The 14,524-nt window shown below is 43.9% G+C and overlaps 1 protein-coding gene across 3 annotated transcripts in view; it reads left to right on the top strand.

Moving 5' to 3' along the window:
- Window positions 1–14,524, top strand: part of fgf14 (fibroblast growth factor 14) — a 147,891-nt gene that overhangs the window by 77,423 nt on the left and 55,944 nt on the right. Inside the window, exon 1 of one of the 3 annotated variants that reach the window (XM_061724214.1) lies at window positions 10,139–10,485. The exons of the other annotated variants lie outside the window; for them this stretch is intronic. Coding sequence (XP_061580198.1) covers window positions 10,293–10,485 — 193 coding nt within the window. The 5' untranslated portion in view covers window positions 10,139–10,292. Of the gene's footprint in view, window positions 1–10,138; window positions 10,486–14,524 lie in introns of those variants that run through there. 3 annotated transcript variants of the gene reach the window in all.

Genomic DNA, 14,524 nt, shown 5'->3' with positions numbered 1-14,524 from the left:
AAAGAATAACAATTCCTACAAATACAATAGGGCCTTCGCACTGTAAGTGCTCGGGCCCTTATAATAGAAAGCACATGTTAAACAGTAAGGGCAGTAGATCCAGCAGGTTCATCTCATTCTTACAATGGCAAGAATTACGTTTCTATACGGTCAAAACGTACAAAGACCGGGTCAAATACAGGATTACAAAAGTAATCTGTAACAATTCATACGGTGAATTAAACCAATTTGACAATTCTACGTCACAACGCCTGCATTCAGGGCTTATCCATCACTAGTGGCGTGTTCTACACATGAGTTTGGTTCAAAGTAGATGCTCAGTAAACTTGTGAATGTTTATCTGAATGTGGTGACCTCTGGGGGTCTGCTGGACTTCGTCACGGTTCCGGCAGCTCGTCTGCCCCGCCGATCAGCTCGGACCGTCACAGTCGTCATAAACGGCGACTTTAGGATTCTCACAGTCGATATCTGGCTCTCTGAGCTTTTACTGCCTCGGCAGACGGATGTGCAATATTAACCCGCTGAAATACGGGGAGGAAAGAAGGAAGAGAAAAGAAAATGACAGGAATCTAAAGGAAAACAAAACCATTACTCATCTGAAATGTAATTAACTCTCACGCTTTGATACTATGATATAATGTGATTGGGGGAAGTTAAGCTTGTTTTATAGAAGTTTCCCCGTCAGGACGGCTGATAAAATGGCCCCGAACAAAGGAATACCGATAATCAGATGCGTTGTTTAGGTGTCGCCTGACATTTGCCGCCGCCCCGCAGCAACACATCCAACACAGATAATGTCATTTCCCCCGTAAGGAGATTAGATTTAAATGTTGGTCCTGATGAGGCTGCGGCTGCAGCTGCATCCGTCGTGGCTTCTGTTTCTTTGACTGGTCCATTTGGGTTTCCGTGCTGCTCATAGTTGAGCTGTTGTGTTGTTGTACTGCCCTTATTTTACAACAACTGGTGCTTTTTATTATTTTACCTCTTTTCTCTATTGTATCTGTAGGAATTCTTCATTCTTCTTTCTTTATTCTTTATCCTTCTGATGAAATGAGGGCCTTTTTTTCCCCTAAACGTGCCCCAAAAGTCACCAAATTTTTCACCAAGTCAGGCCTGGCGAAAAAATTTGATACTTAATGGTTTGCATTAATGGGCGTGGCCTAATGGCTCAACAGCGCCCCCTAGAAAACTTTGTGCCTCAAGCCCCACAATACGGTTTGACGTACATGCACGAAAACCGGTACACACCTGTATCATGTCGCAACTTAAAGAAAAGTCTCCTGGCGCCATGGCCAAAACCGAACAGGAAGTCGGCCATTTTGAACGTTTTGAATTAATCGCGTAATTTTGGTGCAATTTATGCCATTTCTTCGGCAGTTAATTCAGCCCGAACCGTAACGTGCACTCAGGTGTATTATACATCAAAATGTGCGTCTACATCCTGCGACACCACGCATTACTTTTCTCTTTCAAAAGTGTTACCGTGGCGACGCTAGATGCCAAAAAGCGCGCTCCCTTCATCTGATTGGTCCATATTTGATAGTTCTCCAAAAGTCACCAAATTTTGCCCATAAGCCAGGCCTGGCGATAAATTTGATATTTCATGGTTTGCATTAATGGGCGTGGCCTAACGGCTCAACAGCGCCCCCTAGAATACTTTTGTAATCCTGTATTTGACCCGGTCTTTGTACGTTTTGACCGTATAGAAACGTAATTCTTGCCATTGTAAGAATGAGATGAACCTGCTGGATCTACTGCCCTTACTGACTAACAACTTGTGCTTTTTATTACTTTACCTCTTTTCTTATCATTTTATTTCATTTTATTTGTTATTTATGTTTTAATTGTGTCTTGCCGCTTTTAATGTTGATGTAAAGCACTTTGAATGACCTTGTGTTGAATTGTGCTACACAAATAAACTTACCTTGTTGAAACCGACCCTGGAAATGGAAGTGTAGCCGCTGAAAAAGGCCTTGTGTTTTTTTTATGTCTTTTGTGACTGAATCCTTCTTTTTGGGGAGAAACTTTTACCCTGCGGCAGCTTCGAGTCGTGTTGCATTTGTGTGCGAGGCGTAGACGAAGTGTCGGGATGCGTTTATCTCAGCACCTTTCACCTTGACCCGACTCGGAGCCGGAGTAAAGCGTTTACGGCGTTCAGCAGCAAATGAGAGTGAACAGCTTTGGGCAGCTATAGGCAGAATGTCAGGCCGAGGTAACGATGTTAACGACGTTGGCCCCTGGAAGGGCCGTATAAAGGGGGGATTAGCCGTCGCGGGGCAGAGGTGGGATGGAACTGCCATGGACTCGCACACTTTCACATGCAGGAGGAAAAAAAATGTAGGTATGTGAGTCCTTTTCTTTCCTTCTCGGAGGATTTGGTGGCAGCTTTGGCGGCTTGTTGGAAACGCTGTGCTGCGTTCACTTTGATAGGAAAACAGATCCTGGATTAGATTTGCGGATCATTTAGATCAGGGGTGGGCAAAATCTTTGACTCACAGGCCACAATGGGTTCTAAAATTTGACAGAGGGGCCAGGAGTATTTGGATGGAGTGTTTGGGCTGGATTTACTAAAGCATTGAATGTAGTGTGTGAAAACCTCATAGCACAGTAAGAACATGCAAAAAAATGTACAACACGATTTATTAACCAATTTGCACTGAGTACTGTCTTTCAAATATGCAAAATAGCTCTTATTAGTTAATAAGTTTGTCTCAAGGAATATGCAAGATATGGCGTTTACACACTATTTAGCACAATACTGGAAGGAAGAAAATGCTAATAGATTAAAATAGCATCGTGTATGCATTTGGATTTATCCAACCTGGAGATTATTTCTGTTTTTAATAAGATTCAATCAAAGGTACAAGGTTAAAGAAATCATTTATTAAAAAAATGAATGGAATCACTTTCAACATTCAAAACATATTATTACTCAACGAAATACTCAAGCTCAATTGTATTATTGTGTTAAACCCTGCAAAATCATGGATGGATTATCCTGACCACGCGCTCTATGAGTCTTGCGCGATTTTTTACAGAAGCGCTCAAATGGCCACATGAAACTAAATGAAATACGTGCCACTCCAACAACGGTCAATGTGTTTGAGTGCGCATGCGTCATCTATTGGAGAAATGTGGGCATTTGCAGGGAACGGTGGAAAATGAACAAGGTTTTTACTATAATTTGGATGAGTCCGGCGGGCCGGATTAAAAAGCCTAACGGGCCATATGTGGCCCGGGGGCCGTAGTTTGCCCATGTCTGATTTAGATCCTCCGGTGTGTTCTGTGATTAGACTGGTGGATGTTTTCGGGTTTAAGTGGAACCGATCCATGCAGTCCGAGGCCGCCCACTGGACCTGGACCTGGAACATATCTGTGCTCTTTTAGAGGGATGCTGGTGGTGTTGATGCAGACCAGGGGTCGGCAACCCAAAATGTTTTAGATCCATATTGGACCAAAAACACAAAAAACAAATATGTCTGGGGCCGCAAAAAATGAAAAGTCTTGTATAAGCCATAGAATGAAGGCAACACATGTTTCTATATCAGTTAGAACTGGGGGAAGATTTTTTTTTTCATTATGCACATCGAGAAAAAAGTTGAGATTAATGTTGATGTATAATCTTAAGAAAAAAGTCGAAATGTCGAGAAAAAAGTTGAAATATCAAGGAAAAAGTCGAAATGTCGAGAAAAGAGTCGAAATGACGAGAAAAAAGTCAAAATGTCGAGAAAAAAGTCAAAGCGTCGAGAATAGTGTTGATGTATAATCTTGAGAAAAAAGTTGAAATGTCGAGATTAATGATTGTTGGGTGATTGTTGGGGTGATTGTGGGGGTGATTGTTGGGGTGATTGTTGGGGTGATTGTTGGGGTGATTATTGGGGTGATTGTGGGGTGATTGTTGAGTGATTGTTGGGGTGATTGTTGGGGTGATTGTTGGGGTGATTGTTGAGTGATTGTTGGGGTGATTGTTGGGGTGATTGTTGGGGTGATTGTTGGGTGATTGTTGAGTGATTGTTGGGGTGATTGTGGGGTGATTGTTGAGGTGATTGTTGGGGTGATTGTTGGGGTGATTTTTGAGTGATTGTTGAGGTGATTGTTCGATGATTGTTGGGGTGATTGTTGAGGTGATTGTTGAGTGATTGTTGGGTTGATTGTGAGGTGATTGTTGGGCTGATTGTTGGGGTGATTGTTGGGTGATTGTTGGGGTGATTTCGGGGGTGATTGTTGGGGTGATTGTTGGGTGATTGTTGGGGTGATTGTTGGGGTGACTGTTGGGGTGATTTCGGGGGTGATTGTTAGGGTGATTGTTGAGTGATTGTTGGGGTGATTGTTGGGGTGATTGTTGGGTGATTGTTGGGGTGATTGTTGGGGTGATTGTTGGGGTGATTGTTGAGGTGATTGTTGGGGTGATTGTTGAGGTGATTGTTGGGGTGATTGTTGGGGTGATTGTTGGGGTGATTGTTGAGGTGATTGTTGGGGTGATTGTTGGGGTGATTGTTGAGGTGATTGTTGGGGTGATTGTTGAGGTGATTGTTGGGGTGATTGTTGAGGTGATTGTTGGGGTGATTGTTGGGGTGATTGTTGGGTGATTGTTGGGGTGATTGTTGGGGTGATTGTTGAGGTGATTGTGGGGTGATTGTTGTGGTGATTGTGGGGTGATTGTTGGGGTTGATTGTTGGGGTGATTGTTGGGGTGATTTCGGGGGTGATTGTTGGGGTGATTGTTGGGTGATTGTTGGGGTGATTGTTGGGGTGACTGTTGGGGTGATTTCGGGGGTGATTGTTAGGGTGATTGTTGAGTGATTGTTGGGGTGATTGTTGGGGTGATTGTTGGGGTGATGTCGGGGGTGATTGTTGGGGTGATTGTTGGGTGATTGTTGGGGTGATTGTTGGGGTGACTGTTGGGGTGATTTCGGGGGTGATTGTTAGGGTGATTGTTGAGTGATTGTTGGGGTGATTGTTGGGGTGATTGTTGAGGTGATTGTTGGGGTGATTGTTGGGGTGATTGTTGGGGTGATTGTTGGGTGATTGTTGAGGTGATTGTTGGGGTGATTGTTGAGGTGATTGTTGGGGTGATTGTTGGGGTGATTGTTGGGGTGATTGTTGGGTGATTGTTGGGGTGATTGTTGGGGTGATTGTTGAGGTGATTGTTGGGGTGATTGTTGGGGTGATTGTTGAGGTGATTGTTGGGGTGATTGTTGGGGTGATTGTTGAGGTGATTGTTGGGGTGATTGTTGGGGTGATTGTTGGGGTGATTGTTGGGTGATTGTTGGGGTGATTGTTGGGGTGATTGTTGAGGTGATTGTGGGGTGATTGTTGTGGTGATTGTGGGGTGATTGTTGGGGTGATTGTTGGGGTGATTGTTGGGGTGATTGTTGGGGTGATTGTTCGATGATTGTTGGGGTGATTGTTGGGGTGATTGTTGGGTGATTGTTGGGGTGATTGTTGGGGTGATTGTTCGATGATTGTTGGGGTGATTGTTGGGGTGATTGTTGGGGTGATTGTTGGGGTGATTGTTGGGGTGATTGTTCGATGATTGTTGGGGTGATTGTTGGGGTGATTGTTGGATGATTGTTGGGGTGATTGTTGGGGTGATTGTTGGGGTGATTGTTGGGGTGATTGTTGGGGTGATTGTTCGATGATTGTTGGGGTGATTGTTGGGGTGATTGTTGGATGATTGTTGGGGTGATTGTTGGGGTGATTGTTGGGGTGATTGTTGGGGTGATTGTTGGGGTGATTGTTCGATGATTGTTGGGGTGATTGTTGGGGTGATTGTTGGATGATTGTTGGGGTGATTGTTGGGGTGATTGTTCGATGATTGTTGGGGTGATTGTTGGGGTGATTGTTGGGGTGATTGTTCGATGATTGTTGGGGTGATTGTTGGGGTGATTGTTCGATGATTGTTGGGGTGATTGTTGGGGTGATTGTTGGGGTTATTGTTGGGGTGATTGTTGGGGTGATCATTGGGGTTATTGTTGGGGTGATTGTTGGGGTGATTGTTCGATGATTGTTGGGGTGATTGTTGGGGTGATTGTTGGGTGATTGTTGGGGTGATTGTTGGGGTGATTGTTGGGGTGATTGTTGGGTGATTGTTGGGGTGATTGTTGGGGTGATTGTTGGGTGATTGTTGGGGTGATTGTTGGGGTGATTGTTCGATGATTGTTGGGGTGATTGTTGGGTGATTGTTGGGGTGATTGTTGGGGTGATTGTTCGATGATTGTTGGGGTGATTGTTGGGGTGATTGTTGGGGTGATTGTTCGATGATTGTTGGGGTGATTGTTGGGGTGTTTGTTGGGTGATTGTTGGGGTGACAGTCTGTGGTAACTTCAGAAACCCATGCTGTCGGCGGGAGCAGCATGAGAGGGAGCTACAACCAAACCAAATTTTAAATCTAAATCTAAATGTTAAATCTAAATATTAATTCTAAATCTAAATATTAAATCTAAATCTAAATGTTAAATTTTAATCTAAATGTGCTTTGTGTTTGTTTTTCCTTTTTGGTTCCTGCTGTTAGATCCAGCTGTGTATTAACAGGTGTGTGTGTGTGTGCGTGCGTGCGTGCGTGCGTGCGTGCGTGCGTGCGTGCGTGCGTGCGTGCGTGCGTGTGCGTGTGTGTGTGTGTGTACTCAGTCCTGGAGGAGCCACATGTTTAATCACCGCCACCAACAGCAGATGGTTCTCTTGAGTTTTCATTCCTGAGTCTGTGATTGAGACTCAGAGGAAATTGCTTAAGGCATCAAATGTTTTGTCTCGCGCTGGTTTTATTCCGTGGAACTAATTAAAATATATCCAGTTCAGTGTGGTTTTATTTAACGTGACACTTCTGGGCCTTCCAGTAAACTTACCTTAAACTTACACACCCCCAAATCTCAAAACTCACCTCTTCACAACAGTTTTTAATGTGATTTGTTTATATCCTTTATCTTATCTTTTATCTCTTATCTTTTTTTTATCCTGTGGTTTTTATATTTGAATGGTCATGATCTCGATGTTTTATCTTTGTGTCTGAAGCATCTTTGAGATCTTTCAAAAGCGCTCTATAAATAAAATTGATTATTATTACTATTAATAATAAACGGCGTGAACAGTTCCCGCCTTCGCTGTCCCTGGTGCTGAAACCACTGTTTCAACAAACACACAAGAAAATGATTATATTAGTTACTTAATTAACTTAATTGTGTTAAGTTTACTTTATTTATCAAAATTAAGTTCACTTTAAATAGAAAAAAAAGAAAAAACATGAAAAAAGAAGAAAAAAAGGAAAAAAAGGAGAACAAAAAGAAAAAAAAAGAAAAAAGGAAAAAAAGAAAAAAGAAAAAAAGAAGGAAAAAAAATAAGTTGACTTTACTTGCAAATGAATTGTGTACATACTAAAAATTAAGTAGTTTATACAAATAATAGTCTTTCTTGATCTACATAATAATCTCATGCGAAAAAGTTGACTTAATTTGTGGTGAACAGTGGCGGCTGGTGATAAAATATTTTGGGGGGGGGGCGCACTGGCGAGTGGGGATTACAACACAACTATAAACTCTACTTTTTTTTTCTTAAACTTTGTTTATTAAGATTTTCACTTGTCTGCTGCTGGATTTTTAGGTCTGGTTGGTCCAAGCTCCTTAATTTGCTTCTTTTACTCCGGCGAACGCCTCGTGAAATGATTATTTTTTAACGAAACAACCAAGTTTACTTTTTCTGCTGGATTGTCTCCTGTCTTGTTGTTGTGACTCTGTTTGTTTGAGTGACAGATACAGTCACATCTACACTGTCAGGGGTGTGACTTTGATTGACAGCTCCTGAATGAATCAGATTGGATGAAGAATGACAGAAAACACGCTGATTGGCCACGGAGGAGAATCTTTGAGTAACCAATTAGAGACTGTACTATTCACTCATTGTTCCATACATTACTTACTGTGTGGAGGCATGGGGAAATACTTACATAACAAACATTGATCCAATAATTAAATTACAAAAGAGAGCCATAAGAATTGTAAATAATTTAAAATACTGCGACCCAACGAACCCGCTCTTCATTAAACTAAATACCTTAAAATGTGTAGATCTAGTTGAGCTAAGGACTTCTCTTATAATGTATAAGCCACATAACAACCTACTTCCTTACTGCATTCAGGAAATGTTTTCACCAGAGAAAGTCGCTATGAACTCAGGGGAACTTGTATGTTTAAAAAAATAAAGGTAAGGACAAACTTTAGAAGCAGTTTCTGTTAAAGGGTAAACTTGTGGAATAGTCTCTGTGATGAGCTAAAATGTGTAGTTCTCTCCGCAAATTCAAAAAAACGTTTAAACTTAGGGCAATTGATAAATATAAACTATGACCAAGAGCAGCTTCTCCTGTAAATCCTCTATATCACATGCTTTTGTTGTAATTGATCTGTGAAATACTTTTATTTTGATTTGTTGTGATGTATTGTAAAAAAGGGTAGGCATTATATAAGCTACGGCTTCAGTCTACACCTTTTTTGGTTCATTTATTTATATATCCAGCTTTACTGTGGTGCATGTTTTGATTGACTAATGGACCAAAATAAAACTAACTAACTAAAGAGACCAGCATGAAGTCACATGGAAGAAAAGTTTAAGAACATGCAATTGAAACCGATGTATTTCAGTCTGCACAAAAAACCACTGAATAAACCCAGTAGGGGATGGGAAGTATGAAAAATTAAAAGTCAGACACATTTCATGAGTGCACAGATGTGATAATTACTTTTTATTACGTAATTTATGTGTACTGTGTCTATATTTTTTGTTTTCCCTGTAATGTTAATGGGCGGCGCCCTAGCGCCCCCTAGTGACGAGCCGCCACCGGGGGAGACAGCAGCCTCCTCTCAGGCGGGCTCTAACCACCGGCGCGGACTTGTTGACGGGGAACATTTGTTGCTGTGGAAGAAGCTCCAGCCTGCAGAGAGACAGAGAGACAGAGAGACAGAGAGACAGAGAGACAGCGCATCCCCTCCTGATGGGAGAATAAACCGTTCCTCTCCTCCGTTCCTCCCCGCGGACGCGGATCTGCTGGAAAACCATCTCCTCTTTCTCCTCTGCTCCGATCGTTGATTGTTCGGGTTTATGTGTATTTATATATTTATATGCGGTTTGACACCATGCAGACGTCATCTCAGCTTTGCTTATTCCTTTTTTTCTGTCTGCCTCCCATTGCGCTCAGCTGTTGAGGCTGAAGGATTCAGAGAAGAAATGTGGTTTTGACCACGTTTTTATCCGGATTTCTCCGCATCTGTTTTGCGCGTAATTGCGCGGTTTGTTCGGGGACCAAAGCCGCGGATATTCCACCCTGGAACTTGGTTTTCCATCTCCGTGGGAGGCGAGGGAGCTTGTTTAATCGCGTCCAGGTCCGTCACAAACCCCGACAGCCACTTGTGACCAAAGCACCTCTGGATGCGCGAGGAGGAGACAGAAACGGGTGGAAGGAGGAGAGAGTGGCGGGCGGCTCTCTAACTCGGAGCTGGAGGACATTTCATTAAGGACAATGATCAAACACACTATGGAGGGATGAAGAATCCTCCCAAACCCGCGTCTGCGTGAGTTTTGGCTGCGCGCTCCATCAATTTATCCGTCACGGATGTCTGGATTTACGCACGGAGTGATCTCTTTCCGGCTGCGGCCACTTCCAGACATCTCTAAATGAACATTTCATTAAAGACAATGCTCAAACATACCGTGGAGGGATGAATAATCCCCCCGAACCCGCGTCTGCGTGAATTTCTGGCTCCGCGCTCCGTCAGTTTATTTGGATTTACGCACGGAGTGATCTCTTTCCGGCTGCGGCCAGTTCCACACATTTCTAAATGAACATTTCATTAAAGACAATGATCAAACACACTATGGAGGGATGAATAATCCTCCCAAACCCGCGTCTGCGTGAGTTTTGGCTGCGCGCTCCATCCGTTTATCCGTCACGGATGTTTGGATTTACGCACGGAGTTATCTCTCTCTTCCAACCATGAGAAACTGTTCTCCGAGTGATGGTTTCAAACTGATTTAGTGGATCACTCTGATACCATGTAGGATTTGAACGTAGAAAAGACACCGATCCTCTTAAAGAACACCTGATACCGCAGGAACGGACCCCCCGAACCCAAACCATGGAGCCGTGACGCGTCCTGGGCTCTGCGCGGTTCCGTTAGTCCGGGTTCTGGACTCAGACTTGAGAAGTCTGGGTTCTGGGATCTGGATTCCGGGTTCTGGGCTCTGGACCTGAGCTCAGCCTGAGTTCTGTCCCGGTTCTGGACGTGAACCCCGGTCCCGTCTCCAGCCATGGCCGCCGCCATCGCCAGCGGGCTGATCCGGCAGAAGCGGCAGGCCCGGGAGCAGCACCAGGACCGAACCAACACCCACCGCAGGAGGAAGAGCCCCAACAAGAACAAGGGAATCTGCAACGGAAACCTGGTCGACATCTTCTCCAAAGTTCGGATCTTCGGCCTCAGGAAGAGGAGGCTACGGAGACAAGGTCTGGACCGGATTCTGTTGTTGCTGAATAAGGTTCTGTTCTGATCTGAGACCTGAATATCAACCAACCACCGGTTGATAGTAAGCAGTACTGGAGTTGTAAAATAAAATCAGGGGGGATGGTGGATTTTATCATATGGGGACAGATAATTTGTGCTGATTACAAATAATATAATATATTACAAATAATAGCAGTGACCAAAACACCTGCAGAAATACTGCAGGAATGACATAGCAGCAGTTAAATGCAGCCTTCTGTAAGCTTTAAATATCCACTGGGCTTACATCAAATACATCAAAACACAACAATAAAAAACACTTTTCTGAACTTATCAATATGACTCTGTCCTTCACAGGATAAGTAACATGGATCACTGCAAAAACTCACAATCTTAACAAGAATATTTGTCTTATTTCTAGTTAAAATGTCTCATTTTAGTAAAAAAATCGTATTACACTTAAAACAAGACTCATCACTGGAAAAAACAACAATTTTCACCTGTTTCAAGTGGATTTTCACTTTAAATAAGTAGAAAAATCTGTCAGTGGAACAAGATTTTTTTGCTTGTAATAAGAATTTAAATCTTGTCCCACTGGCAGATTTTTCTACTTATTTCAAGTGAAAATTTACTTGAAACAGGTGAAAATTGTCAAATAAGTTATTTTTCTGGTGTTATTTTTCTGGTGATGACTCTAAATGTTGAAATAGCAGTAAAACCACATTCATTGATGAAATGACATAAAGGATGGAAAGGAGGGATGGCAGTTTTAGGGGGATGATTTGGACCGTTTTTATTTCAGGGGGGATGATTTGGACCGTTTTTATTTCAGGGGGGATGATTTGGACCGTTTTTATTTCAGGGGGGATGATTTGGACCGTTTTTATTTCAGGGGGGGATGATTTGGACCGTTTTTATTTCAGGGGGGATGATTTGGACAGTTTTTATTTCAGGAGGGGATGATTTGGACCGTTTTTATTTCAGGGGGGATGATTTGGACCGTTTTTATTTCAGGGGGGATGATTTGGACCGTTTTTATATCAGGGGGGATGATTTGGACCGTTTTTATTTCGGGGGGGATGATTTGGACCGTTTTTATTTCAGGGGGGGATGATTTGGACCGTTTTTATTTCAGGGGGGGGGGTGATTTGGACCGTTTTTATTTCAGGGGGGGATGATTTGGACCGTTTTTATTTCGGGGGGGGATGATTTGGACCGTTTTTATTTCAGGGGGGGATGATTTGGACCGTTTTTATTTCAGGGGGGGGGGTGATTTGGACCGTTTTTATTTCAGGGGGGGATGATTTGGACCGTTTTTATTTCAGGGGGGGGGTGATTTGGACCGTTTTTATTTCAGGGGGGATGATTTGGACCGTTTTTATTTCAGGGGGGGATGATTTGGACCGTTTTTATTTCAGGGGGGGATGATTTGGACCGTTTTTATTTCAGGGGGGGATGATTTGGACCGTTTTTATTTCAGGGGGGGATGCCGTCCCCCATCATCCCCCCTCAACTCCAGTACTGGAAAGGATAGGACTCAACTTTAATAATCCCCAAAGGGGAAACCTAGGGACAGCAGTGGATCAATACAACAAAAAAATAACCAGAAAATAACCCCCCAAAAAAGGGGGATAAAAGAAAAAAGAATACAAATCCATTTAAAAGTGCAATTGGAAAGACAAGTATAGCAGCAAATGAAACAGCTAAGAATAGCTGCAATTAAAAATGCACTGTACAAGCAAATATGGCAGCAAGTTATGACAGTCTAAAAGAGTGGCTGCAGTTTAAAGTGCGATGTGCAGTATAGGGTTAATATATATTAGTATTAGTATATATTAATATAGCAGCAACACATGACATGACATAACATGACTAACATAACTAACCAGATGATCCGGGTTCCGGCGCAGGCGTGACGCCTGAGCGCAACTGAATCAATTCAGTTTATTTCTGAACAAACAGTTTGGATATTTTTCTTCTTTTTGTGTAAAATGTTAAAACTGAGGGATATAAATTTGGTTGTTGAAGAATATTATCAAAACCAGTTCAGAAGTCCGCTGTGGTGTAGTGAGTTTTATTCAGTAGCCGGCGGTGAGCAGACCTACAGAGCGTGTCTGGGTCGGTGTGCTGACCCAGAGTGGTTGAAATCATGAGTTTTTATACAGTAAGTTCAAAGTACAAAAGGCAGGAATAAACAAGCCAAGTGAGAGACAAAAACAATTTACAGTCAGATGTGATCTGTGGCATTACTGTCACTAAGTTGTAAATTACCCCATAGGGAGTTCTCGTGGTTCAAGTCTGTGGCCAAATGAGTTGGTATTAACATATCAGTCAGTCAGGAACTTCATCATATGGCATTCCCGTGGTTCAAGTCTTTGTTGAAACCAGTTCCAAGGTGTGGCCCCTGCAGGGGGCTGGAGTTTCAGGTCAGCCACGGTGTCACAATGCTTCATCAGTTAGAAAACACCAAACCAGAACCAGATCCACGTGCAGTCCCAGGTACGAGGCGCCGGTGAGTTGCGGCCGATTGAGTGGTTTAGTTGCGACTGAACCGGGTCTGGTGGGTCCAGAATTCATCCTAGTTGGTCTAAAGCTCGTCCTGGTCGGTCTAAAGCTCGTCCTGGTCGGTCTAATGCTCGTCCCGAGTCCACTAGTGTCTGCTAAATGCTAGGACTGGGACTCGTTTCTATGCCAGTAAAAAGGTCAGCGGAACAGAGGTGACGTCTAATCTCCTCCCGACGTCGGGGCTCGACCTCTCCGTCGACCTCCAGCTCCGGCTGCTTCCGGTCCAATTAGGAAAATGTCAGGGATGTTTCTGCGTTAATGTGGCGATCAGGAATGATCAGGGATGATCAGGGATGATCAGGAAAGATCAGGGATGATCAGGAATGATCAGGAATGATTAGGGATGATCAGGGATGATCAGGGATGATCAGGAATGATTAGGGATGATCAGGGATGATCAGGGATGATCAGGAATGATCAGGGATGATCAGGGATGATCAGGAATGATCAGGGATGATCAGGAATGATCAGGAATGATCAGGGATGATCAGGAATGATCAGGGATGATCAGGGATGATATGGGATGATCAGGGATGATCAGGGATGACCAGGAATGATCAGGAATGATCAGGGATGATCAGGAATGATCAGGGATGATCAGGAATGATCAGGGATGATCAGGGATGATCAGGGATGATCGTGTGGTCGGTCCGCGAGAGCCGTGACGCCTCATTTGTAAATGACAGATCTGAGTGAGTCAGACGGAGAAGTCGCCTGAATCTGAATCTTCATCACGAAACGTCAGCGTCTCGTCCAGGGAGACGATGACGTGGTTGTTGTCCTGAATTTAACATTACACCCCGAAAACCTGTGTGTGTGTGTGTGTGTGTGTGTGTGTGTGTGTGTGTGTGTGTGTGTGTGTGTGTGTGCGCGTGTGTGTGTGTGTGTGTGTGTGTGTGTGTGTGTGTGTGTGTGTGTGTGTGTGCGTGCGTGCGTGCGTGCGTGCGTGTGTGTGTGTGTGGAGGATCCTCCATGGGGAGCATCAGGGTTATTACAGACGTCTCCTGGTGTCTCGTCCTCGTCCCCTCGGGGAGGAAAGAGCAGCGTCACCTTAAGCAGCTGCTCGTGAGAAAGACAGGAGAGGAAAAAGAAAGCGATCCGTTGACGCCCGGCTGGTCTCCCGAGGTTTATCTGGAGGGGTTTGTTGCTCTGCAGGTCAGGAGTCTCTTCTCAAACATGGAGGGGTTTGTTGCTCTGCAGGTCAGGAGTCTCTTCTCAAACATGGAGGGGTTTGTTGCTCTGCAGGTCAGGAGAGTCTCCTCAAACATGGAGGGGTTTGTTGCTCTGCAGGTCAGGAGAGTCTCTTCTCAAACATGGAGGGGTTTGTTGCTCTGCAGGTCAGGAGTCTCTCCTCAAACATGGAGGGGTTTGTTGCTCTGCAGGTCAGGAGAGTCTTCTCAAACATGGAGGGGTTTCTTGCTCTGCAGGTCAGGAGTCTCTTCTCAAACATGGAAGGGTTTGTTGCTCTGCAGGTCA

This window comes from Cololabis saira, chromosome 6 (genome assembly GCF_033807715.1).
Source record: "Cololabis saira isolate AMF1-May2022 chromosome 6, fColSai1.1, whole genome shotgun sequence".
Taxonomy (NCBI): domain Eukaryota; kingdom Metazoa; phylum Chordata; class Actinopteri; order Beloniformes; family Belonidae; genus Cololabis; species Cololabis saira.
Note: the sequence above shows the minus strand (reverse complement) of the source record. Positions and strands in the feature narration are given on the sequence as shown.